The sequence below is a fragment of the Girardinichthys multiradiatus genome, chromosome 14, assembly GCF_021462225.1.
Source record: "Girardinichthys multiradiatus isolate DD_20200921_A chromosome 14, DD_fGirMul_XY1, whole genome shotgun sequence".
NCBI classification, from domain to species: Eukaryota; Metazoa; Chordata; class Actinopteri; order Cyprinodontiformes; family Goodeidae; genus Girardinichthys; species Girardinichthys multiradiatus.
The window spans coordinates 41,345,528-41,370,601 of record NC_061807.1 but is presented as its reverse complement, the minus strand read 5'-3'; the positions used below and the strand labels follow the sequence as shown (position 1 = coordinate 41,370,601).

Here is a 25,074-nt window from a genome sequence, read left to right as displayed (position 1 = left end):
CGTTTCGGAGGTCACTGGCTGAAATGTTTGGAATCCCCTTAACTTGCCTTGGAAATACTAAAAATGTCTACATTTAAGTCCCCATCCCTCAGTAACAGTTTCGACACCAAAGGTGGTGTTGTTGCCGCAGTCCGTTAATGCTTTGGCACGATGTGTTCACTGATGAGAAAAAAAAATCAGATGTTTAAGTTTCTGGCCAGTTGGTTACTCGCTGATCTAGCTGAAAGTTTACTTCAGATGCAGGCAGTCCACACAGAAATATCAAACTAACTAATAAAGGCAATAAATACCAAACAAAAAACAGACACATTATATAAAAATGATTCAGTTTATTTATTACCTGCATTTAAAATCAAAAGATGTTATTTGTATGACGTGTTCATCATCATGCATGTTAGGGTTTGCGAGATATAGGACCCCAGAATGCAGATGAGCAGGCAGCGTGATGGTAAGTGCAAAGGTTTAATAATAAGAAACTCACTCACAGCAGGAGGCAGGAACAAAACAGCAAACGGGCATGCATGATCAAGAAACAAGACATGATCAGAGAAAAATGTTTCCGCGATGACTAACTGAACAGGTGTGTATATATGGAGTGAAAACCAGGTGGAGCAAGTAGACAGATTAACTTGGAGCAGGTGAACCGAATAAACTTAATTAACAGAACAAAATGTGACTGGAGCAAAACAGAGACTCTTGAACACAAACTAGAAAAACGTGAAGCAAAAGCATAACCAGATCCGAAAACCAAACTTGACAAAACACGAACAAGACGACAAAACAAAAGCATGACCAGGAAAATAAACAGAAACATGATTCAAAACTTGAACAGTGAATAAGACCAACAAAAACCCAGAAACCAAAAACCAAACAACCCCAAATCATAACATGCATACTAATTTAAAAAAGCCATGTAAATTGAGGAGGACGCCATTTGTTTCACTGCTAAATTGACTTCATCCATGGCAACCAGCCTGGTCAGATATTAACCCTGGCACCTGTCAGACAGTACCTGTAAAAATAAGGTTTGCTCTTGATGGATGAGTGTAAAGTGGTTACTTTGAAAGACAAATAGCGTGAGAGGCTTTCAGAGTGGCCTCGAACAAACAAAGCTACGCCAAGACACAACACTAGCTGGCAATGGATCAGAACCATTTCATCAAGGTAAGCACAGAAGGTCATTGTGCTCTGTTGTAAAAAAACCTGGTTATTCCAGACGAATGCAACTGAAACGGCCTATTCTTTACCTTTTATGAAGGCAAATAAGCAGCGGACTAAAGGTTTGTTCAAAGGACAGCCTTGCTCTGCTGCCTAGCGTGTCTGTCACAAGATTAAAATCGGCTCCTTATGGATTCAGAGAATTTTTCTTTTTTTTTTGCATATGAGCAGTTATGAAGAAAGCTGTTAATGGTGATGGATGACATTGTTTAAAGAAACAAAATGACATCACAACAATCATCAACAAAAACGTTCATGAAAGTGTGATTATTGCTTTTTTGTTCTCGTTCTGACAGTTTAACGGCTCTTCTTTGTTTTAAATCATGGACATTGGAAATAGCAAATTTTCTTAACTTCCAGCTTTTTTGTTTGATTCCTTTATAAATTTTCAGATTTACAAAATGTTAGATTTACAGTCCTTTGCAGAAGTGTTTACTTCACATTTTGTCACTTTACAATCAGAAACTTAAGTCACATTTCTGGGATTGTATGTGGATAACACAAAGTAGTGTGTCATATGCACACCGCACCTTACAGTTCATGTGTTTTTTTCCCTTGAACTTTGCAATTATGCACTGCCTTATGTCTATCACATCTATCACTTAAAATCCTATTAAAATCTATTAAAGTTTGTGCATGTAACGTGACGAAAGGTGGAATGGTTAAATGTCCCTCAGCATGTCGTACCTCCACCATACATTTTTTACTTAACCACTCTTCTTGGCAGGATTGCTAGCTTAATGTTAGCCTGTTTTATCCATTCCAAAACCAGTCTTTATTGGCTGTGGATCATTATTCTTATGGAACACTAAAACGTGTCATGTTTTCAACATTTTATTTGAAAGCTGAAGAATTTGAAGATAATGCACTTTGTGACACTACCAGCACTATGTTTGACAGCTGGTGCAATGTTTTTATATTTTAAGGCCTTAAATGACTCCTTTAAAAAAAAGATTCTTGTTATTATGGCCAGATAGCTCAGACATGTGACTATGAAACCTTTATCCAGAATACAAGACATTTTTTTCTTGGTCTGCAACCCTGTCCTCCATGGTCATATAAACTTAATGTTATCTATTCCAAAACCAGTTTTGATGTGTGTTTGGGATCTTTGTCCTGCTGGAACGCCGAACTGTGTCCAAGTTTCAACCATCCAGCGGTGGATCTGCGGAAAGTTGATGAATGTGGAGATTGTTCCATCATTTTTCCATCTGTGGCCCCATGACCTGCTTTTCAATCACCAAACCAGACAACAGGAGACACCTAAAATATCTTGTTTCTTAACATGAGAATCATCAAGTTTTTCTGACACACTGTGAATCTGTATGATTCATTGGATGTTTTTTTGTAATAAACGAGATCTGTGTCTGTATTGAAGGGATGGGACCAACAGAGTCAGAGGTCCACCATCAGGCTCTGCTGGAGGGTAACATCTCCACCGAGGTGTGCCTAAGCGTCCTGGATGTTCTCTCTGTTTTCACTCAGTGTTTTAAGGTCAGCACACACCCTCACACCACATCTACAGACTGAAATCATTGTGATTATCAAGCTGATGCCTCACCATGTTAATATATTTGTGTGCGTGCCAGACCCAGTTGCTCGACAGCGACGGCCACAACCTCCTGATGAGGAAAGTGTTTGACGTCTACCTGACCTTCCTTAAAGTGGGCCAGTCCGAAGCCGCTATCAGACATGTGTTTGCCGCACTCCGGGGTTTTATCAACAAGGTGTGCACACTCAAACGCTGCACACACACAAACACACACATAATCTGCAGCACAATTTGATATGAGACAACACACATACTTCCCAGAGGAGGGCTCCGCCCACTCCCAAGAAGCCTATCAGAGGGATGAGTGGTTGCAATGAATGGGGGATGAGTGTTTCTGCACGTTTTCTCTCTAACGGCGAGAGTGCAAGAAGATGGCTTCTGAGCTGTCATAGCCGGTCAATCTCTGTGAGTGTCCTTATGCAAAACAGCTGCAAATTGACTCTGTGGCTTCATCCTGCTCATAGATTAACACCAAGTTTGAACAACAGATACAAGTAATGCAGCAAATTAAAAGGATAGATATGTTTTATTTTAAAGGTTAAAAACTTCATATTTGGTCTTATTTGACCAAGGCACCTTCTTCCACACGTTTGCTGGTCTCCTACATGGCATGCTGCAAACTGCAAAGAGGCCTTCCTACAGCTTTCCTTAAACGTTGTCTTGCATAATATCCAGTATTTAGGTGATCCGCTAATGGATGTCCCGTCAGCAGATTCTCCCATCTGAACTGTGGATCTCTGCTGCTCCTCCGAGGCTACCCTGGGCCTCTTGGCTGCTTTTCTGTCTCTGTGCCCGGCCTGCTAGTTTAGGTGGACAGTCATTCTTCACTGTAGGCGCACCTGCTCCATTACTCTTTCCATTTTAAGATCATAGATGGAACAGCTAGTGTAAAACATTCAGAACTTGGTGAAATTATCTAACCTTAGCAGTGCTTTGATGTTTAGCCAGAGTGTGAAATTTGGAGACCGATCTGAGTTGACCATGAACTGATCTCTGTACTGTTCACAATAAATTGGCCAGTGGTTAGAAGCAGCCTTGATCGGCTCTGAAAAACAATTGGCAGATCAAATACGGATAAATTTGAACATTTCTACTTTTCAAGCAGTGCCCCAAAACTGTAAACTCCAGCTTTTATTTGTTCTGTAAACACAACAGCATTTTGGCTTCAGTTTTGGAACAGTCGGAAAAATTGGAGGAATATGAGATTCAATGCAGGACTGGAGATTAATCTTGTAATCCTTAAATTTTCTTTCAGTTTCCAAAACTATGAAGGAATCTGCGGCACATCTTTTTAATTTTAGTCGATGCATGTTCAGTTTAAATGTTGAATTATGACAAATTTACTGAAATGACTTTGAATGTGTCATAGTACTTTTGAAGAAAATCAGATTTCTTCTGTATTCTTTCTAGGGAAATGGTAAATGGACTGAACTTCCAGTCATACAGACCGCTCAAAGCGCTTTACACTAGAGCCACATTCACCCAATCGCACTCACTAACGCTCACACATTCATACACCGATACGCAGATCGGTAGGCAACTTGAGGTTAAGTGCCTTGCCCAGGGGCACATCAACATACAGCAGGAGGAATCGAACCCACAACCTTCCGATTGCAAGACGACTACTCTTCCTACTGAGCCACAGTCGCCTTGTGTCCTAATAGAGTGTGATGTGTTGTCATCTTGACCTCAAAGTTGAAAGAGGGCATAAATCCTTCTTATGTTTTTTAAGATGAGCTGTTATCAATGTTTTTATGAGTTTGTTTGTTGGTATTTTTTTTGCTTGGGCATGTTTAATGTGCTTTGCATACTCAGTCATTACAGAGAAAATAACAAAATGTTTTACATGCTTGCAAAGCTAAGATGAAATCAGAAAGTGAAGTAAAAAACAATGCCCTCATGCAGAGAAGAGATGCGTATCCACATATCTTTATCATTCCTGTGTATCGTGGGTCAGACCCTCAGACTAGTGCACTCAAGTTGACATGCTTTTTAATGGCTTCAGTTGTTTCTTGCTCCCTTCCCTCCATACAGTTCCTAACCTAATGTCCTAATCTCAGCGCCTGTCTGGGATGTGCTTTTAATTCATAAAACACGCTGTCCCCCCAGTTCCCTTCTGTGCTGTTTAAAGGCCGCGTGACGCTGTGCGAGGACTTGTGCTGCGAGGTGCTCAAATGCTGCGTCTCCAAGCTGGCCGTCCTGCGGGCCGAGGCGTCTGCGCTGCTCTACCTGCTGATGAGGAACAACTACGAGTACACCAAGAGGAAGACCTTCCTCCGCACACACCTGCAGGTACGGTGTGAGTTACACAGGAAACCCCCCAATGGATCCGTTCACGTGCATCTATGAGAGACGTGAAGAATGAGAAGTTTAAACGGTTAAACACAGACAGCTGAGTTTCAGGCTCTTCTTCTGCCATATTAGCTAACAGCTGTTCTGTTTTCGATGAGCTCTCACTGAAACATGGCCCTACATTCTGCATTTTAAACAAATCTCTTCTTCTTCTCCCTCCTGTTTTGTTCTTCCTTCTCATTTTCCACAGATCATCATTGCAGTGAGCCAGCTGATCTCTGACGTGGCGCTGACAGGCAGCTCCCGTTTCCAGGAGTCTCTTTCCATCATCAACAACTTCGCAAACAGCGACAAGGCTATGAAGGTAGAGGATATGACCCCAGGGTCAACATGAGTTTACTGAGAAAAAGTTGCTCATGTGGGATTCTGCGTATTCCTAAACTCTCTCTCCCCATTTAAGCAGGATTCTGATCAAACATGTCTCTGTGATGCAAATCTTATTTTTCCTTCCTTCTTTAGGCGTTGATCCAACCATGTTTGCCAAATCTTTGGAATACAACCAGTTGGTTCATTTACTCCAAATATGTTGGAGGTTTACATCCTTTCATCACACATTTTAGATTGAGGCTTTTGATCAGTCCCTTTTACAGGGAGGAGTGTTGATATAACATTTAAACATCATGATTGGGTGGATGCTTCGCTCCCAGGGATTCTAGTTGGAATTAGTCCTTCTTTATTATTCTAACCACTTGCAGTGCACCATCACCAGTTGCTGTTTCACAACCCCACAGCATGATGCTACCAGCACAGCTCCTGAGACTGGATACAATGTTGTTTGGTTTGAAAGCTTCTCTTAGACTCTTTCAAACATATTTTTTGTTACTGTGGTCTAATAGCTCAACAGCTCTTTGTCTCGTCTGATCATAAAAAGTTTCTTCGGACGACATTTGGCTCATCCGTATTGAACCGTTGCAAAATTCTGTCAAACGTTAGGGTTTCAATTTAGCAATATGCATTTCTTTCTTAGTTGGCACCTAATCCAACCGTGGCCATGTAAAACCAAACTGGAAACAAAGTTGAAGAATTTGAGGGTAGTTTTCCTTCTTCCTTATTCCATCTGTTTTCTGCAATGCACGCTTAACTCGAGCTGCAACCAAGTCCTCAGTATGATTCTGCAACCTCTGTGTCAGGTTTAAAAGCCTCACCCTGACTTGTCCAAACATTCTTCCTTTTATTGTGGTCAAAATAGATCATTTTAGTTTTGTCTGACCTTAAAACGGTTCTTCAGGCGTTTGGTTTGACCATGTTGAGTATATTTCTAACTGCTCGATCCAATTAGTGTCCAACTGGAGTCGATCAGGATTGCTGAGGAGAGGCTTTAGCCTTGTCAGGTTAAAGCATATTATAAAACCCTCAATATAACCTATGATTACTCTTTGAAATTAGACTGTTGATACATGTGTTCACGTCAGTTTTTTTTTTTTTTCTTGTCCTGCAGTCCACAGCGTTCCCCTCTGAAGTCAAGGGTCTGACCATGCGGATACGGACGGTGCTGATGGCCACGGCCCAGATGAGAGAGCACGAGAAAGACCCAGAGATGCTTCTAGACCTCCAGTACAGCCTGGCACGCTCCTACGCCAGCACCCCTGAGCTGCGACGGACCTGGCTGGACAGCATGGCCAGAGCGCACCTGAAGAACGGAGACTTGTCTGAGGTACCAACAGGAAACCCAGGCGTGGTTGTTTCACTTTGTGGTCTTATTTGTGACCTTTGCTCCTTTTTCTTTCATCGTTATTTCTGCCTTGTGAAAGCAATGTGGACGAACCAGTCCTTGCTTCTTAGTTAATTGATTTAATGTGGACTTAAATTCTTTTAATATTTGACTTTCTCTGTGTTGGGAGTTATGATTATTGATTAATTAATCTTTATCAATAATTATAATTAAAAATCATAATTTGACAAAATGTATTTCTTAACCAAAATCCTCATTTATGAATCGAGACCAGAGATGTCTTCTGGTGTTGTAATTGTGGCTCAACGCCTTTGATAATTACAACCGTTAAATACTCAGTAATAATTAATAACTATTACCAGAGATGTCACTGTTTAATCGACCGTTTCTGCCGAAACGTGTGGAACTTTAACCTTATCTTGACTGACAAATCACTCTTGCACAAAATAAACCCAGAAACACCTCCTCTTTATCTATGCGAATATTTATTAAATCACAGCCTGATACAATCCGTTCTTCTGATTTAATAATCTTCACCTACTCAAACATGCAAAGTTCTACACAAAAGGGGTAAAATATCTAAATAAGCAAAAATAAAGCAAACAGCAGTGGGTGTGTATTGAATCAACCAGCAGTTATGGCAAAAATGAGAATATGAAAAAGGGGTGTGGTTGTGAGTGGAGGTGGGGGGCTCCAACTGTAACTCAGTTATACTCAGTCATAAAACCTCCCCCAACTCTTGAGCAGACAAAGAGTTATAAAACTTTTAGCGGCAAGCAGTGAGGTTGAAGACAAAGAAAAATGGGGAATTTCACCATGAGGTTATTATAACAGTCCAGTCTCACAGCGCACCTCTCAGGTGTTCAATACCCCACAAAACACGCACAGAGCGGGGAGCGCAGTGGCCTCCAGGCATCAACACGGCACATCAAAGTTTCAATAACAAGGTTTCATGCACATATCATTCAGAACACATTAGATTCTAACTAGCGAATCTCATCGCACTAAAACCTCTTACCCTGCCGAGGCTTTCTAAGAAAGAAATAAAAAGATTAAAGGATGGGTTTTACTTGTTGTCGGCTTCCTTCTGAGCGGGGTCGAGCGAGGAAAGGGGGGGAGGTAGGAGGTTAACTGTGCGTCCACAATTAACTTCAGGGAAAGCCGTCAGTCTTCGTCCTCTGGCCTCCTTGGCGAAAAGGAAAAATATGATCTCACCATCAAAGTCGACTTAGGATGAAACACGGTGGCGGTTCGTCTCTCGAACTCCGTGTTTTTAGTTACGTGTTAAACTCACGTCTTCGATCGGCAAAGTGAAATGTCTGGCCTTCTTAGTCCAGAAACCTGAGTTATGAATTCTTCGTTGGCCAACGAAGGAGAATAAATGAAATCCACTCAGGACTCTTCTCCAGGTGATGCTTCAGATGTTGGGGATCGGGTCACGATCTCCAGCTGAAGGCGGCGTGTTCAAAATGGGTGCCTCCATATATAGCGCCCTGTGACGTCAGACTTGGGGCGTCCCGTCATATCAGTCGCAATGCTCGACGGGATATGTAGGAGCGGACTGTCCTGGATACAAAATGGCCGATGCCGTTGGAAAGGCATAGTGACGTCCAACAACGTGCAGATGGTCCAATACTCAGCAAACAGGTGGTCCAACATCTGTCACTCAACAATAACTTGGACAACAAAAGAGAGAGCAATGCTAGTTAAGAGACTTTTACATTTGGTGCAGCCCTTTTCAAAGAAACATACACCCTGCGCAAATATCCGTCCAGAATTTAGGATCCACCCTCCGCTATCAGGTTTAATGTGTTTGAGCTGCTGATGGAAGTGATGGACAGTATCAACATTAACTGGCATTGATGATTGAAAGCTGCCACTGAGGGTGATCATGAAGGGAGAGTAGTGTGATTTAAAAGGCGCAAAATGAAAATGCCCACAGTGCAAATATCAGATTTTGCAACACACTCATTTAATTTGGTTAATGCTTGCTTCTGGGGAGACGGGTCTTTTTGACTTGTTGCTTCTACCTGAAAGACCGGATGTCTGAGGGAACGGAGCGTGTGTTGTATGAACAGGTGAACTGAACAGTCGTCAGTCAACCCAACCGCCGTGCACTCCAAGTATCTCCAGATCCATTTCTAAACAGTTTTAATAGTTTCATGAACCAATTCAGATTTAAAGCATTGTATGTGCTTTAACTTCATTAGCACCTTTGTTAAAGATGTGTAATGTATTGAGACATAAATAAATGCATCTTTTTTTGCCGTAGTGAAATCCCAAACTGATTCTTCTGCAAGGTTCTCAGGTCCCCACAGCATCACAGGCCCTCCACCATGCGTACCAGTTGCCATGAGAAGCTTTTCTACATACCCATCCATTGTTTCACACCAAACCCATCTGGAGTGTTTAATCTTAGTCTCCTCTGACTAAAGCACACGGTTCCAGATAAAGTACAAACTGAACTCAGCAAGCTCGGCATGCCCGGGTTTTTTCTTGTTTTACTCCCAAACAACTGGCTGGTATGCAGATGGCGTCTAATGGTTGGCGTGGACACTTGTTAACCCCAAGATGCCACTTTTTGTGAGCTATGGAGATTTCTTTTACCTCCCTTACCATCCTGCTCAGTGTACCCAGGGCCTGATCTAGCCTCTGTCACAAATTCAATTGAAACTTTTTTTATTATTGCTTTGACTGGAGACAAGGGCAGGATTAGCCATGTAGCTATTTCCTGGGTCCTTTTTTTTTTACTGATTATAAAGATCAGGAGACACTGTTTAATTTAAATGGCATGTTCACTTGTCTTTCCTATTTTGAAGGTTTGGCAGTGGAATTTCTGTGTTACATATTTTTTCTTATGTCCCGTGGATTACTTATTAAAAGTTAAAAAAAACCTCAATAAATGTTGTGATATTAAAGGTTTGATTGTTCAGTTTTTTCTCCAGCGTGAGATTGAATTGCTGTGCTGAATGTATGGACTGGTAAGCTACAAATAAATGGCCTAATGCGATTTTCAAGGTTGTCTGGGTCTGACTTCAGGACAAAAGCTCTATAAAAAAAATAAAACAATATAACCTGTGATGGTATGTCAGCCGTATGGTGGAGGTGGCAGGGTTAGATTTTAATGCTGAGAGTCTCAGCTTTAAGTCAGTGTCTTGTTCCTGAGATTTGATTCATGTTTCAGTTCTGCTCTGAGGAAAACTGAACTGACCCAGTTGGTTTGTGCCACTCTCTCCGCAGGCTGCCATGTGCTACGTTCATGTGTCTGCGCTGGTTGCCGAATATCTCCACAGAAAAAGTAAGTCTGAACACAAACACAAGCCATCTAAAGCACTGCAGTTTAGTTCAACCCAACATCAGAACGGGGGGGGGGGGGACTAATAACTCTACCAGGTTAAAACATTGCATAACATTGATTAGCTGCAAGAGGTTCTTCACTACATGGGTGGGTTTTAGTTTTTATTGGTGATAAAGCTGTGGACTGGACTGGACTGGATTGGACTGGACTGCAGGCAGGCACACAAGGCTGCAAAAGCATGAGCGCTGGTTTTACTGCTGTGGTCTGTCAGGAAAATGTCCGGCGGCATTAAAAGACCTCACTGTCCACTGCTGTGTGCGGCATGCAAAGGAGACATCTGGGCAAAACAGCGTCTCACAACTCGCTTCTGTCCCATGCAAATCTCGCCTTAAAATAATCCTCTAAGCAAATACGAGGTGGCTATCTTGGAGCAGTTGGCAGTGATGGGGACAGGTCGCTTATCTCTAAAGCATCATGTGTCCTAGAGTTATGTCTGCATCTGTTTAGGACCAAGTCATAACATAGAATAACTACAAACCACATTGTTTTGTGCTTCATGTCTTCATGCAAGATAAATTCCTTCAAACTGTATAAGCGTACAGTGTGTTTTCCTGATTTTGTGATGTCTTGCTCAGATTCAACTCCTTTTGCTTTTAGTTTGAGTTTTCTTAATCTCTTTTCTGCTTCTCATGGATCAGAGTTGTTCCCTTGCGGTTTGGCTGCTTTTAAGAAGATCACCTGTAACATTGACGAGGAAGCAGCCATGAAAGAGGACACAGGAATGCAGGACGTCTATTACACCGAGGTGTGGCCTGCTTTTGTTTTCATACATTAGACATGACTGGTTGATTTTGAAAAAGCACAAATTCTGATAATACTTCAAAGAAAATTCACTTTTTGTAAGTGAAGTCATTCTTTTGTACCATTGTTTTGACACATTTCTTTACAGTTTAAGTTAGATTTTAATACAGTAGAAATCAGAATAATCAGCAGGAAGGATTCTGCTGAAGTTGGATCTGTTCTTCCCTTTCTCCCATTTCTCAGGAAGTCTTGGTGGAGCACCTAGAGGTTTGTGTGGACGCCCTGTGGAAAGCTGAACGCTATGAGCTCATCACGCACGTCGCCAAACTTATAATCCCCGTCTATGAGAAGCGTCATGAATATGAGGTATAGATTCTCCCCACACTCTGTATGTATAGCTCGTTTCATCAGTCTGGGTCAGGGTTTTTTGTTTTTGTCTTACTTGCATCGCTTTAATTGTCCTGCCTGTCACTCTCTTTGATGGTGAAACTTGTAGCATTCCATTTAATGAACCGTTTATCTTAACCTGCTCAGCTCGTTCTGAGTCATGAGGGCTCTGCAGTGCTTTTCACGCAACGCTGATTTTCTCTGTTGTAAACGAGGGACCTGTTAGTCCCCAACTGACAGGCAGCACTGAAAGTCATGAGCGTAAAACAGGTCTGTTGGGTGCTCACTCTGGGTTATCTAAGAGCTCTTGTTTACACCTGGCGTGCTCAGAGATCACTTGTGATCTGATAGGTTTCCCGCTCTGCATGAAAAACAATAACATATTTTGCAGGCTGTTATCATTGCTCCATGTTCGCCTCTCCGGTATTACACTAAGGCGTCATCCTAAAAGGTGGGCTATTTCATTGGAGTTTAAGGGAGGTCTGGATGCTCATTGATCACTGCCTGCTTTGTTCGTTTTTAAAATCAGCTTTCATGCACGTTTGGAACACCCAGCTTTATCCCAGGTTCAATCTTCCAGCTGTCGCCAACATTTTTCCTCCAGAAGGCGTTCAACCTGCCCCATGTGGGTAGCGATTTTCCATCAAGCTTAGCTTCTTCCTGCTTTGGTTGGATCAAGGTTGTTGGAAGGTTGTTAGCAGCAGGTCTGAACTGCCTCTCAGAGTCACATATGGTATTAAAAAGGTAGTTTCAGTGTCAGTACAGCGTCATTTCATCTTGAACAGACCCTCAAAGGTTGCCTTTGCTCATGGCCGTGTTGTATGTAAAAGTCAAATCAGCTCGAACACTTTTGGTTTAAACACCAGAATAAGAAAACAGCATTTTAAGACTGGCTGCCGTGGAGCTGGCTGTCAGACATTGCTATATACAGGTCCTTCTCAAAATATTAGCATATTGTGATAAAGTTCATTATTTTCCATAATGTAATGATGAAAATTTAACATTCATATATTTTAGATTCATTGCACACTAACTGAAATATTTCAGGTCTTTTATTGTCTTAATACGGATGATGTTGGCATACAGCTCATGAAAACCCAAAATTCCTATCTCACAAAATTAGCATATTTCATCCGACCAATAAAAGAAAAGTGTTTTTAATACAAAAAACATCAACCTTCAAATAATCATGTACAGTTATGCACTCAATACTTGGTCGGGAATCCTTTGGCAGAAATGACTGCTTCAATGCGGCGTGGCATGGAGGCAATCAGCCTGTGGCACTGCTGAGGTCTTATGGAGGCCCAGGATGCTTCGATAGCGGCCTTTAGCTCATCCAGAGTGTTGGGTCTTGAGTCTCTCAACGTTCTCTTCACAATATCCCACAGATTCTCTATGGGGTTCAGGTCAGGAGAGTTGGCAGGCCAATTGAGCACAGTGATACCATGGTCAGTAAACCATTTACCAGTGGTTTTGGCACTGTGAGCAGGTGCCAGGTCGTGCTGAAAAATGAAATCTTCATCTCCATAAAGCTTTTCAGCAGATGGAAGCATGAAGTGCTCCAAAATCTCCTGATAGCTAGCTGCATTGACCCTGCCCTTGATAAAACACAGTGGACCAACACCAGCAGCTGACACAGCACCCCAGACCATCACTGACTGTGGGTACTTGACACTGGACTTCTGGCATTTTGGCATTTCCTTCTCCCCAGTCTTCCTTCAGACTCTGGCACCTTGATTTCCGAATGACATGCAGAATTTGCTTTCATCCGAAAAAAGTACTTTGGACCACTGAGCAACAGTCCAGTGCTGCTTCTCTGTAGCCCAGGTCAGGCGCTTCTGCCGCTGTTTCTGGTTCAAAAGTGGTTTGACCTGGGGAATGCGGCACCTGTAGCCCATTTCCTGCACATGCCTGTGCACGGTGGCTCTGGATGTTTCTACTCCAGACTCAGTCCACTGCTTCCGCAGGTCCCCCAAGGTCTGGAATCGGCCCTTCTCCACAATCTTCCTCAGGGTCCGGTCACCTCTTCTCGTTGTGCAGCGTTTTCTGCCACACTTTTTCCTTCCCACAGACTTCCCACTGAGGTGCCTTGATACAGCACTCTGGGAACAGCCTATTTGTTCAGAAATGTCTTTCTGTGTCTTACCCTCTTGCTTGAGGGTGTCAATAGTGGCCTTCTGGACAGCAGTCAGGTCAGCAGTCTTACCCATGATTGTGGTTTTGAGTGATGAACCAGGCTGGGAGTTTTAAAGGCCTCAGGAATCTTTTGCAGGTGTTTAGAGTTAACTCGTTGATTCAGATGATTAGGTTCATAGCTCGTTTAGAGACCCTTTTAATGATATGCTAATTTTGTGAGATAGGTATTTTGGGTTTTCATGAGCTGTATGCCAAAATCATCCGTATTAAGACAATAAAAGACCTGAAATATTTCAGTTAGTGTGCAATGAATCTAAAATATATGAATGTTAAATTTTCATCATGACATTATGGAAAATAATGAACTTTATCACAATATGCTAATATTTTGAGAAGGACCTGTAGAATATCTTGTCTTTTCCCTTCTCTAGCGTGTTGAAATGATGTCCTAAAAGACATCATGGCAGGTTACAGGCTGCCACCGCCAGCCTGTACAGCCTGTTTCCTGGAGGGTTGGGGCTATTTTTGCTGCATGCAAAGAACCAATAGGACTTATCAGTGTTCTCTTGATGCAGCACCTTTTAGTCAGTTGTGTATCTTAGTTTTCTGGATTACTTACAGTGTGCTTGCTGAAGTATTGAATACCCTCAAGTTTTGTCATTACAACCACAACTTAAATGTGTTCTATTGGGTTTTCAAGTCATATGTCAACACAAAGAAGCGCATAATTGTAGTGAAAGGTGATGGTATGAAGTGAATGACATATTATTTTTCAATGCTTGGCACAGTCACAATTAAAACCGGTATATCAGCTTTAAGGTTCAATACCAGCCTCGTCAAAACTTTCTTTTGGTCATTAAAATAAGATTAGTTCAGTGATGTTAAAAATGCTACTGAGGCGGGGATCTTTTCCTAAGCCTCTAACACCACTGGTGTTAAGCTCTGTCTGAAGAGAAATAACATCGGTGCCTCAGTGCAATACAGACTATTTTTAATCCAAGTATTTTAGAAATTTGTTTTCCCCCAATTAAACAATTTTATTAAATGAATCAGTTTGTAGTGAAACGTCTTCTGATGCAGGCTGGGGCACATTATCTGTGATGTAGGCTGAGCTCACTGGGTGTTTCGGGTCAGAACATTGTACACAATCACTCATGCGACCCAGCTGAGGTGAAGCAGCACTTGACCACGGGTCCGCTCTCTTCATCCGTAGACATCTAGAGGCTTTCTCTGCTGCCTCGGTGCTGCTTAAGATGGCCTTCCTTCTCCTTTCCCCTGTGATGCCAAGTGCTGTATAAGCTCTATGGAGACACTTTCCTGCAAGGCCTCTGCACCCTAACCTCCACAGGCAGGCTCCTTGCCCTCCAGCCTCTTCTGTGGCAGCCACTGACAAGGCAGTCATACTTTTCTCTCTTCTGCTCAAAGGACTTCTCTATGCGATCTTCCCATGGCACTGAGTTCCAGCATGACAACGATCTTTGTTGCCTGTAACACCAAAACAATGTCAAGTTTAAGGGTGGTATTAACGACATGCTGGGGGAACTGCCCAAATCCACTAACAGCTGCTGATGACACTACAGATACTCTCTGTGATGGTCTGGATCACCTGATCGTGGCGCCAGTGGTATCTGCCTTCCCGCAGAGCTTTGGGGCCACAACTCAATATGTGCTCAAGGGTCCCCTTTCTCTGGCACACTAGGCATGCTGGTCAATCAGCCAAGCCCCAGCAGTGTTGGTTGGAAGGACATCGTAGACAGTCGGGACCAGAAGTCAGTCCATGAGATCTTCCTCTCCACAACTTGCTCCTATCTGATCCAGGCACCTTACTGTCTCATCCCCACTGCTCTAATGGCTCTCTCCTCCTCAACAGCTTTTTACTTCATTCTACACTAGTTGCCTCCACTGCTTTCCCCAAGCCTTGTCAGATCGGGGAGGTGCGGTAGTCGTAGCACAGAGACAGGCTCACTTAAGATGGTAGATTTCTTTACCTGAATCTGAACAAACTGTACAAGCACCCGTATTATCGGACTTAAGTGTAACTTCAGTATAGCCAACCCCAACATTTTACTCAATAGACTCATGATGATATCTCCAGAGCTGCTCCTTAGTGATTCAAATCATATCTGACATTCATTTCATGTAAACAGGGGAAATTCAGCATCTGAACAAAACAAAATAATAAATGAAGTTCCACAAGGCTCGGTTTTAGGTCCAACACTTTTTTTAGTTTATACATGTTGCTGCTGGTAAGAATCATCAGGAGAGACTGCATTTATGTTCATTGCTATGCTTTTTATTGCAGTTTCTTCTAATGTGCCATTGATGCACATTTTTAATTGTATCTTAGATATGAAGGTATGGATTGCAGATCAATCTGGACAAAACTGAAGTTTTATCTAGTAAGGCCCCTTAGAGAGAGAAACGTACAGTAAAACTCCAGACTGTGGAATTGAAGCCTAAGAACAAAATTAAAAAATCAGGGTGATATTTGACTTTGCTTTAACCTTTTATCTTGCGTTAGAAATGTTACCAAGGATGCATTTTATCACTTGTTCCAGTGCAGAGATTTTAAATACAAGCCTTTGTATTTAAATCTACTTCAATTCTAAGTCCTCCTTAGCTCTATTTTCATTTTAGTATTGATTTTAAGGTGCTTTTAATTACTTTTAATGGTCTTAATCCCAGAAATATATCAGATTGTATCCCAGACATTCAGATGGCTAAGATTATCTGAAAGGGTGTTCTAATAACAGCCAAATTAGAAACACAAACCCACAGTGAGGCATCATTTTTTGCTGCTCTCAGATCTTCCAGAGATTATTGATGTTTTTTTAAGCGACATAAGACTTCTTTTAGGCTTTTAGCTGACATTTAAAAATTACATTTATTCATTCCTTCTTTCATTTTATGCAAAACTGTTATACCTGTAGGTTTATTGCACCTCTACTTTAGCTTCATATCGATTTTTAAATGGTTGTTTTTACTATACTTATTTGCTTATTGTTTTTGCTACTACATATTGTGATTAAATTATTTTTATACCAGCTCCTCCTCATCAACATCAAGAACACAGTTGTGTATCCTCAGTTCTTTAAACCACCATCACTGTATCTAAAGACACATTTCTGTTGATGTTTTTCTTTACTACGCTTTGCTTTGTTTAGCCCGTTGTTTCTTTTTTCTCTAGAATAGAATAGAATAGAATAGAACAGAAATATCATTTTAATGTCCCTCAGTGGGGAAGTTCAAGTGTACCAGCAGCAAAGTAAAGAATGCAAATTTAGACAAGGTAAATTGTAATAACAAAGAAAGAATTAAGAGAATTCACAACATTAAAAATACTCTACAGTTATTAAAATATTATTCTAATATTCAAAGAAATATGATTTGAACAATTAAAATAATGTACAAAATGTGCATATTTGTGCCTAAAAAAACATCATACTATTTACAAAAATGTGGAAAAACAGTTTAAATAACAGCTGGGCAATGTTCAGAGGTTGAGTTTGTTGGGAGCAGTAATGTCTAACAGCTGCTAGAAGGAAGGACCTGTGATGACGCTCCTGTGTGCACATAGGATGACGCAGTCAGTCACTGAAGGAGCTCTCCAGTTCTGCGGCAGCGTCCTAAATGGGGTGGGAGACATTGGCAGTGTTTGTTTCATTTTATTTAACTACGTGTACATCATATCATGTCTTATGTAAAACACTTTGTTTTCACCTTGTGTAAGAAAAGAGCCATATATAAATCACAATACAGCTCACAACGACCACGCTCCAATATCCTCTCTTGTTGTTTGTCTTTTAGAAACTGAGCCGGCTGTATGATACTCTTCACAGAGCCTACAACAAAATCATGGAGGTGATCCACTCTGGCCGCAGGCTGCTCGGGACATATTTCCGAGTCGCTTTTTATGGGCAGGCAAGTTCCACATGCTACTGTTTTTATCTAGTGGAAAGACAAAACCCATCATGGTGCTTAGCCTTGCTCCGTGAACACCTTCAGGATATTCAAGGTGCACTCAGACAGGGCAGTGGAATTTAAAATTGAATCCAGATCTTTAAACACACTGTTTGGAAAAAACGTTTTTGTCACAGATCAGACTAAACTTTTCCCCTTTTTAGTGAGAATGACCAAAAGGATCTCTGTTTGCTAAATGTCAGAGTAATGAGAGAGAATTTATATTGCCTTCCTCAAAGCTAGAAGTTTACATAAACTAAGATCACTATGCCTTTTACAAATTTAGGAAAATCCAGATGATGATGATGATCTGCCTTTGACTTTTCACAGGCGAGCCACTTGTAGATGCATGGATTGTAACTGCTGTAATGTATGGTGGTGGCAGTAATACTATATGTAGAGCAGGTGTGCACCTCAGAAAACAGAACACGGGGAAAGAACATCAAGTGGAAATATTGAAACATCTTAAGAGATCAGCCAGGAAGTGAAAGCTAGGACACAAATGGCTCTTCCAAGTGAAAGTACTTAATGATGAGGTTATTTTCACTGACTAGCAGTAGTTCATGCAATAAACCGAAGGTTTGATCAAATAGTGGAATATGTTCCACATTTTAAAGCAAAGCCTATCTTCGGTGTCCTGTGGTGAACATTTGTTTTCTTTGACAGGGCTTCTTTGAGGAAGAGGATGGAAAGGAGTACATCTACAAGGAGCCCAAACTCACTGGTCTGTCTGAAATCTCCCAGCGGCTGCTCACCCTCTATGGGGACAAGTTTGGTCCAGAAAACGTCAAAATCATCCAGGACTCAAACAAGGTCCAGTCAGTAAACAAATAGACTTAGCAGGGGGCTTAATAGGGGCTTTTGATTCTAATTGGAAAGCTGCAGCATAAGAAGAACACAGCAGGGAATGTAAATAATGTGTTTGGCTTTACAGCCTCACAGCTGTGTTGATATAGAAAATGTCACTAGTTCAAGATAATGCTGTGGAATCTTGTTTTTCCTCCATGAGAAGTAATCATGGAGTCTCAGTTGATAGGTTGAGCGGATGGATCTATGACTGCTTTCATTGTTCTGGGCTCCAGAAGTCCAATGAGGAGTATGTGATGCAGTAGCCAAATGATTGAAGTTACACTTCAGTAGTTGAAGTTGCTTTTGGATGCCTTTGTCCTCCTCCCTCAGTGGCTTACTTTGATCTGTGCTTCACGTCCACATTTTAATTTCTTGAATTTCCTCTATTTTCATTTAGGTAAACCCCAAAGAACTGGACTCCAGGTTCGCCTATGTCCAAGTGACGTTTGTCAAGCCCTACTTCGACGAGAAGGAGGCGCCGGAAAAGAAGACGGACTTTGAAAAGTGCCACAACATCAGTCGCTTTGTGTTCGAGACGCCGTACACACTGTCAGGGAAGAAACACGGCGGCGTGGAGGAGCAATGCAAGAGGAGGACTGTCCTCACATGTACATAAGACACAATTATACACACACACATACAATGGCTAAACGTCTTCAAACCCTTCACATTTTTTTCACGATTTGTCTATGAACAAAAACGTCAGTGTGGAAGGAAATGTGGCGTGCATTTGTATTCAGCCTCATTTACTCTGACCTGACTTATAATTAGTAAACGGAGTCCACCTCTGTCTACTTTAGTCTTTGTATTAATCCATCTGTTCTGTGAAGGTCTCAGAAGTTTTTTAGAGAACCTTAGTGAACAAATAACATCATGAAGACCAAGGAGCACAGCAGACAGGTCAGGGAGATGGTGTGGAGCAGTTTAAAGCAGGTTTAGGTTCTAAAAAACTATCCCAAACATCTCACAGAGCTGTGTACAGTCTATCATCTGAAAACGTATGCCACTACTGCAAACATGCCAAAACATGGCGGTCCATCTAAACCAATGGGCCTGGTAATTAAAGCATTTATTATTAAATCAGAATCAACTTTATTCGCCAAGTTTATGCTCACAAACAAGAAATCGGTTTCCACTTTACTCTCAGTGACGTCAATTAAGTATAAATATATAAACCAGTAAATAAAAATGAAAAGGGTTTTTGATAAAAAATGTATATATTCAGTGTTTTCACAATAGAGGAGAACAAGGTTGAATTGGTGCAAAAGAACCAGCCAAGAGGCCCGTGGTAACTTTGGAGGAGCTGCAGAGATCAGGCCAGGTGGAGAATCTGTCGACCGGACAATGATTAGTCATGCCCTTTATACGCAAAAATGAACGTTGTGACAAACTGCAAACCAGACTTTGTTTGGCTTTATATTAACAGCTGCAGGTCATGTAGGGGACACAACAAACAGAAGGTGCTCTCGTCAGATGAGACCAGACCACTGCATATAGGTCTGTGTTGCGAAAAACTAACACTGCACTTTACCCTGAACACACCATCCTAAAAGTGAAACTAGGGGGTGGCAGCAACATGATGTGGGGATGCTTGTCATCAGCACAGAGAAGGTTGCAGGACGGTCTTGGAAGAAAACCTGTTGGAGGCCTGCAAACACTCCAGACTGAGGTTCATCCTCCAGTGGGACAACGTCCCTAAACATACCGCCAGAGCTGCAGGGAAATGGTTTATATTGAAACATATTTTTGTTAGAATAACACAGTACAAATCCAACCCTAAGGCCCACTGAGAATCTGATGAAAGACTTGAAAGCCGCTGTTCATAGGTGCTCTTCGTCCCATTTGACTGAACTTAAACTATTTTCTAAAGGATGAGGAAAATGTCAGTCTCTAGGCGTGCAAAACTGCAGCTGTACCTGCAGCAAAAGGCAGTTCTACAAATTATTGGCTCACTGGGGCTGAATACAAATGCACACAAAACTTATTAGATGTTTAAAAAGTGTTGTTTTCCTTCCTCTGTACAGTTATATGTTACGTTGTGTGGGTCTATCACATAAAATCCAAATAAAATTCATGGAGGTTTGTTGGTATAACGTGACTGTGGTTTAGAGCAGCAGCACAGCCTTTTTCTTTCAGAGCGCCATATAGTTGGCATCAGATAATCTTGCAGCACATTAATATTAACATTTTGTTGTTGTTTTTGTTATGATTAAAAAAACTGATTGCAAAAGGTTAAAGAGTTATCAGATCCGTTTTCTGTTAGAAACTGTGCTCCATTTTAACATGTGCAATAATCAGTGCATGTGATCTTGAGAACAGTATTCAGAGTTGAATGTTAACATTAACAGCTGGTAGCTGTTGCAGTCAGCAGCTGGAGAAGCTTAGATCCATCCATCCACACCTTAACCAGGTCAGCTGGCTTATTTTGTGCAAATACAAGCACCCTCCAGCATTTTTGCTGCCTGTTGTTTTTTCTGATACTGGCACTCCTGATTACACACTCACTGTAGGAGCGCTAGTGCATCGGCCTTCTGCTGTTTATCGAAACATAGAGATGTCAGCTGGAAAATGATGCTTTTGTTCGTCCGTTTTCATTCAGCTCGTTTTGCCATATTTGCATGCATGACTCAACCGGCTTGCATGCGCTCTCATCCCCAGCTGTCAACACTTTCCCGTATGTCAAAAAGCGCATCGAGGTCATAGGGGAGAGGCAGGTGGAGCTGAAGCCCATTGACGTAGCCATCGACGAGATGAAGGCCCGCACGGCTGAGCTGACCAAGCTGTGCTCCAGCCAGGAAGTGGACATGATCCAGCTGCAGCTCAAGCTGCAGGGCTGCGTCTCTGTGCAGGTACACTGATGAGTTCAGGAAGTCACATGGACATTTGGCTTCAGGTCTCTTTTCAGCTCCTTATAAATATACATCTGTATAACCACCATCTTTGGGCTGGTTTTATAGCCTGAGTCCCAGAAATCTGTACAGTGAACTTTCCTGCATTAGAGACGCCTGAACCAGTGTTAACATAGACTCCTCAGGGGTCGGTGACAGTCTTGACTGAGGCAGCAGATCAGTATGTTTGCTCTGATAGCTGTGTAAGAAAGCTCAACAGTCTCTGGTATATTCTTCTTTTTGCTGCAGGTGAACGCAGGCCCCATGGCGTACGCCAGGGCGTTCCTGGACGAGAGCAAATCCAACTCATCCGGCAGTAAAAAAGCCAAAGAGCTTAAGGAGGTTTTCAGGTAAACTTCCCTTTATAAAGAAATCGGAGGTAGGCTCCAGATGTATTTATTTTTGTTCAAGTTTGAATTTTGATCTTTTACGTCCACAGACGTTTCGTCGAGGCATGCAGCATGGCACTAGACATTAACGAACGAATCATTAAGGAGGACCAGTTCGAGTATCACGAGGGCCTGAAGTCCAACTTTAGGGATATGGTGAAGGAGCTCTCTGACATCATCCATGAACAGGTAACTTGAGTAATAGCCTATGAAAACAGATCATGTTGAAATATTCCTGCAGGGCCTTACCTTCCTTCATACCTGACAGCACTGGAAGTCCAAACACATCCAGCTCTGTTTCTGGAAGCTGTTAGTCACACAGGTTTCTTCAGTGGAATGGGATACTAACCCACACATCTAAACTCAACCTTTAAGTATTCTTTATACTTTTACCGTATCTGGATTGTTTGTTGATCGGTTTGTGAAACCCTTACACAGCGTACATACAGTGCAACCCTGAGGAATCTAAGTGATGAAGTGATAGATTCAACGAGGAGAGAATCAGATGTTGAAATTGAGCATTTGTACTATAGTTTTTATTTTTATTTTATGCCAGTGACCTATAAAAAAAAAGGTGGGATCAGTTGATCAAAGATCGGAATCAAATGTTTTTACCTTGGTTTGCTAAGAGACTTCTTCCTTCATCAAAGAACCTGCAGCACATTGTTTCTCTTTATAAAACTAGGACACCCGGTGAAAACCTGCATGTTTCCCTCACATATCTCTCATGTGGATGCTTGATCTAGATTCTAACAACACTTTTGAAATTCAAGTAGTATTATTAATTAAGGGGAAATCCGATAACTAGGCATTAACATCGGTATCGGCCGGTCATTTTTTGACATGTGGTTACCGGTCCGGCAAGTAAAACTGGGCCGATGTTAATAACGGATGTTTATTTTCATCTTGTTGCCGTTTGTGTTTCTGGAGGGGAGAGATCATGTGACTGTTATAGTGATGCAACACAGGATTGTGATTGTTTAACTGAAGCAGAAGCGATGCCAGTGGTCTGATGGTTGTGTTTCGTGGTTTTGAAATTTGGAAGTGGCTGTTTCCAGTAATGCAGCCTTCACAGTCTGTGAAACTTGAGAAAGCACAGTGGACAGGTTTTGACAGTAAAACAACATCCTCTCTTCACACAAAGATGTGGAAGGCAGAGATCTTAGCAATATCCCCATGTCCAAACTAGGAGACCTGTCAAACAGCACTTCAAAAGTCTCAATCGTAAGTGAAAACAATAAGCAGAGTCTTCTCAACCCTTGGCTAATTTTTTATTTCAAAGTCCCATTCTCAAGCCTAGGTGCTTGAGAATTTATCTTCTGACTCCACCTAGTATACTCGCAGTGACCATCAGCTAAATATTCTGAATATAAAAAATGTGACATATGATGTTTGAGGAAGGCCTGATTAAAGGTCATTATTTCCATAGTTTCAGAATACCCAAAGAAAATGTCAAAAATGGTCTAATCGGTGGAGATGTGAAATTTCACAAAAGAATCCACACCAGACTTTCAGAGAGGTTTTCAGAATGTGGTCTTAGGGAGCTATGCACCATTTATATAAACAAAGTACAACGTCTCTCTCGCATTGTCACTAAGTCCTCATTGGAGGTATGAGCTACCCTTTTTCCATGAGTGCTAAAATGTTTGTAATCTCATGTTACTTTATTCTTTATTCTGACATTTCCCATCTTCTGGCACAGGATCCAACCCAATCCAGCGAAAAATAAAAAGTTCTAGGAACCAGGATCACATTACATAGAACCAAATAAATGAATGCTGACATAACTATGTATCACCATGAAATTACCAAAAGCAACATAAATAAAATCCAGATGTTTTTAACTGCAATTCAGTTTCATTAACAGCAAAATGCAAACTTCAGTTGTCATGCAATTCATCAAAGTCTTACTTATAATTAAGTCACATATCATCCTGATTTGTCTTGTATGAAGATGAGTATTAGATTAATGGACATCTAATGTAAGTTTACGCAGAAACTCTACAAATTTAATCTAATAAATAATTCTCACCAAGTATGAAGTAATGACTGATTCTTTATCAGAAATATATTCCTTACTTTTGGCATATCTTGAACTGTCAGTTAGCTTAATGGCACCAGGGAAAACTTTCAATCTCATAAATTACCAATGATTCTGCATGCAAAACTAATTCTTTAAAAAAGTTTCAACTATTTCATTAACCTTTCAATAGTAAAACACATAAATCTAAAAGTCATGCTACATCCTTAATTATTATACAAAAACATGTTTTTAAGGCAACAATCACTACAAGCATTTTGATTCTATTGTCTCATAAACAGTGTTAAAACTCAGGAAAGGAGGTGCTGAGCGTTACCATGACAGCAAAGGCATGAACCAACCTGGTAGGTGGGTGGAGTCAGGCAGAACTAACCTCTGATGGGCAGCCTATGGGCGGAACCCACAGTTTCTTCATTCCAACTGCAAAACTGTTAACATGCACCTACCTCAGAAACAAGCTGCTTCTTAACTCTCCTGAAAACTCAAAGTTTTAATCAATCTGGGATTTAGAAACATTATTCTAAACATGGATTATTGTTTCATGCAACATATAAACAAACATTCATTCCAACAAAACAAAGACAAAACATCAGAGACAGACAAATGGCCAAATTTGAAGCTTCAAGAATTCAAAGAAATTTTTAACAATCTCTTTTCAGAATATGTTTTCTCAGCCATATCTTTTAATGCTGTTATTGATCAATTTTGTTATGACAATCTTCAGGATCCTTTTTTAAGATGAGTGCACATAATCCAAAGAGATCTCAAACTATTTAGAAGCACAGCAACAGTTTTCATTAACATGAATCCAAGTTTACTGATGCTGAAACCTTTTGCCAATTCTTTGTACTATAACTCTGTAATAATAATAACTACAATCCTGAGAGTTATTGTTATAATTTTCTTTTTGTTTGGCTCAATTTAATCGCAGCTTTATATGCAAAGAAGTATTTTAAGTCGGCATTGAAATTTTATGCAGTGTTAAACCAGATATGAAGCTAAGAAGCTTGACTCCAAACTGGACTTTGTTCCAACATAGTGTTTCAAAAGAAGAACAAACATCATTTTCTTTAATTTGGGCTATTTAAATTGTGAGAGTTGGGGAAAAAAATGATTACTAGAACCCCTCTTCAATAATCTAAATGCTGATAAATGTTCCAATATTTTATGATTTAGTAATCTGAAATTACCTTGTGTACTTTTGTACTCCTAGGTATTCTTTTAATCTTTAAACCCTAAGAAATCAAACAAGGAGACTGGAGTTTGAGCCGACCATCCTCTTTGGTGTTGAGAGAGCCTTTATTTCTTTTCTTTTCCTAAAATAAAGGATTTTTACTTGTCTTTATTCCATTACAAAGAATCCTAGCCTTGGCTCCAAAACAAAACTCTTCAACCCCAATCTGTGTTCCCCAGAGTAGAAATTTGGAGTATTATTGCATTTCAAAGTCACCAAATGACTGGAACCCATCATTGGCTTAGATCTGTTTTAATAGGTAATCAGTCTACTTTTAATTAAGTATTATAATTTTAT

At 41.0% G+C, this 25,074-nt stretch overlaps 1 protein-coding gene across 3 annotated transcripts in view; it reads left to right on the top strand.

Annotated features, from left to right (window-relative positions):
- Positions 1–25,074, top strand: part of dock11 (dedicator of cytokinesis 11) — a 120,170-nt gene that overhangs the window by 80,453 nt on the left and 14,643 nt on the right. For all 3 annotated transcript variants that reach the window (XM_047385737.1, XM_047385736.1, XM_047385738.1), the window contains 14 exons: positions 2,597–2,712; positions 2,808–2,945; positions 4,880–5,062; positions 5,313–5,426; positions 6,561–6,776; positions 10,035–10,092; positions 10,791–10,897; positions 11,137–11,259; positions 17,224–17,337; positions 18,043–18,189; positions 18,623–18,833; positions 20,884–21,074; positions 21,363–21,463; positions 21,553–21,691. In XM_047385737.1, the coding sequence (XP_047241693.1) occupies positions 2,597–2,712; positions 2,808–2,945; positions 4,880–5,062; positions 5,313–5,426; positions 6,561–6,776; positions 10,035–10,092; positions 10,791–10,897; positions 11,137–11,259; positions 17,224–17,337; positions 18,043–18,189; positions 18,623–18,833; positions 20,884–21,074; positions 21,363–21,463; positions 21,553–21,691 (1,958 nt within the window). The remainder of the gene's footprint in view (positions 1–2,596; positions 2,713–2,807; positions 2,946–4,879; positions 5,063–5,312; positions 5,427–6,560; positions 6,777–10,034; positions 10,093–10,790; positions 10,898–11,136; positions 11,260–17,223; positions 17,338–18,042; positions 18,190–18,622; positions 18,834–20,883; positions 21,075–21,362; positions 21,464–21,552; positions 21,692–25,074) is intronic.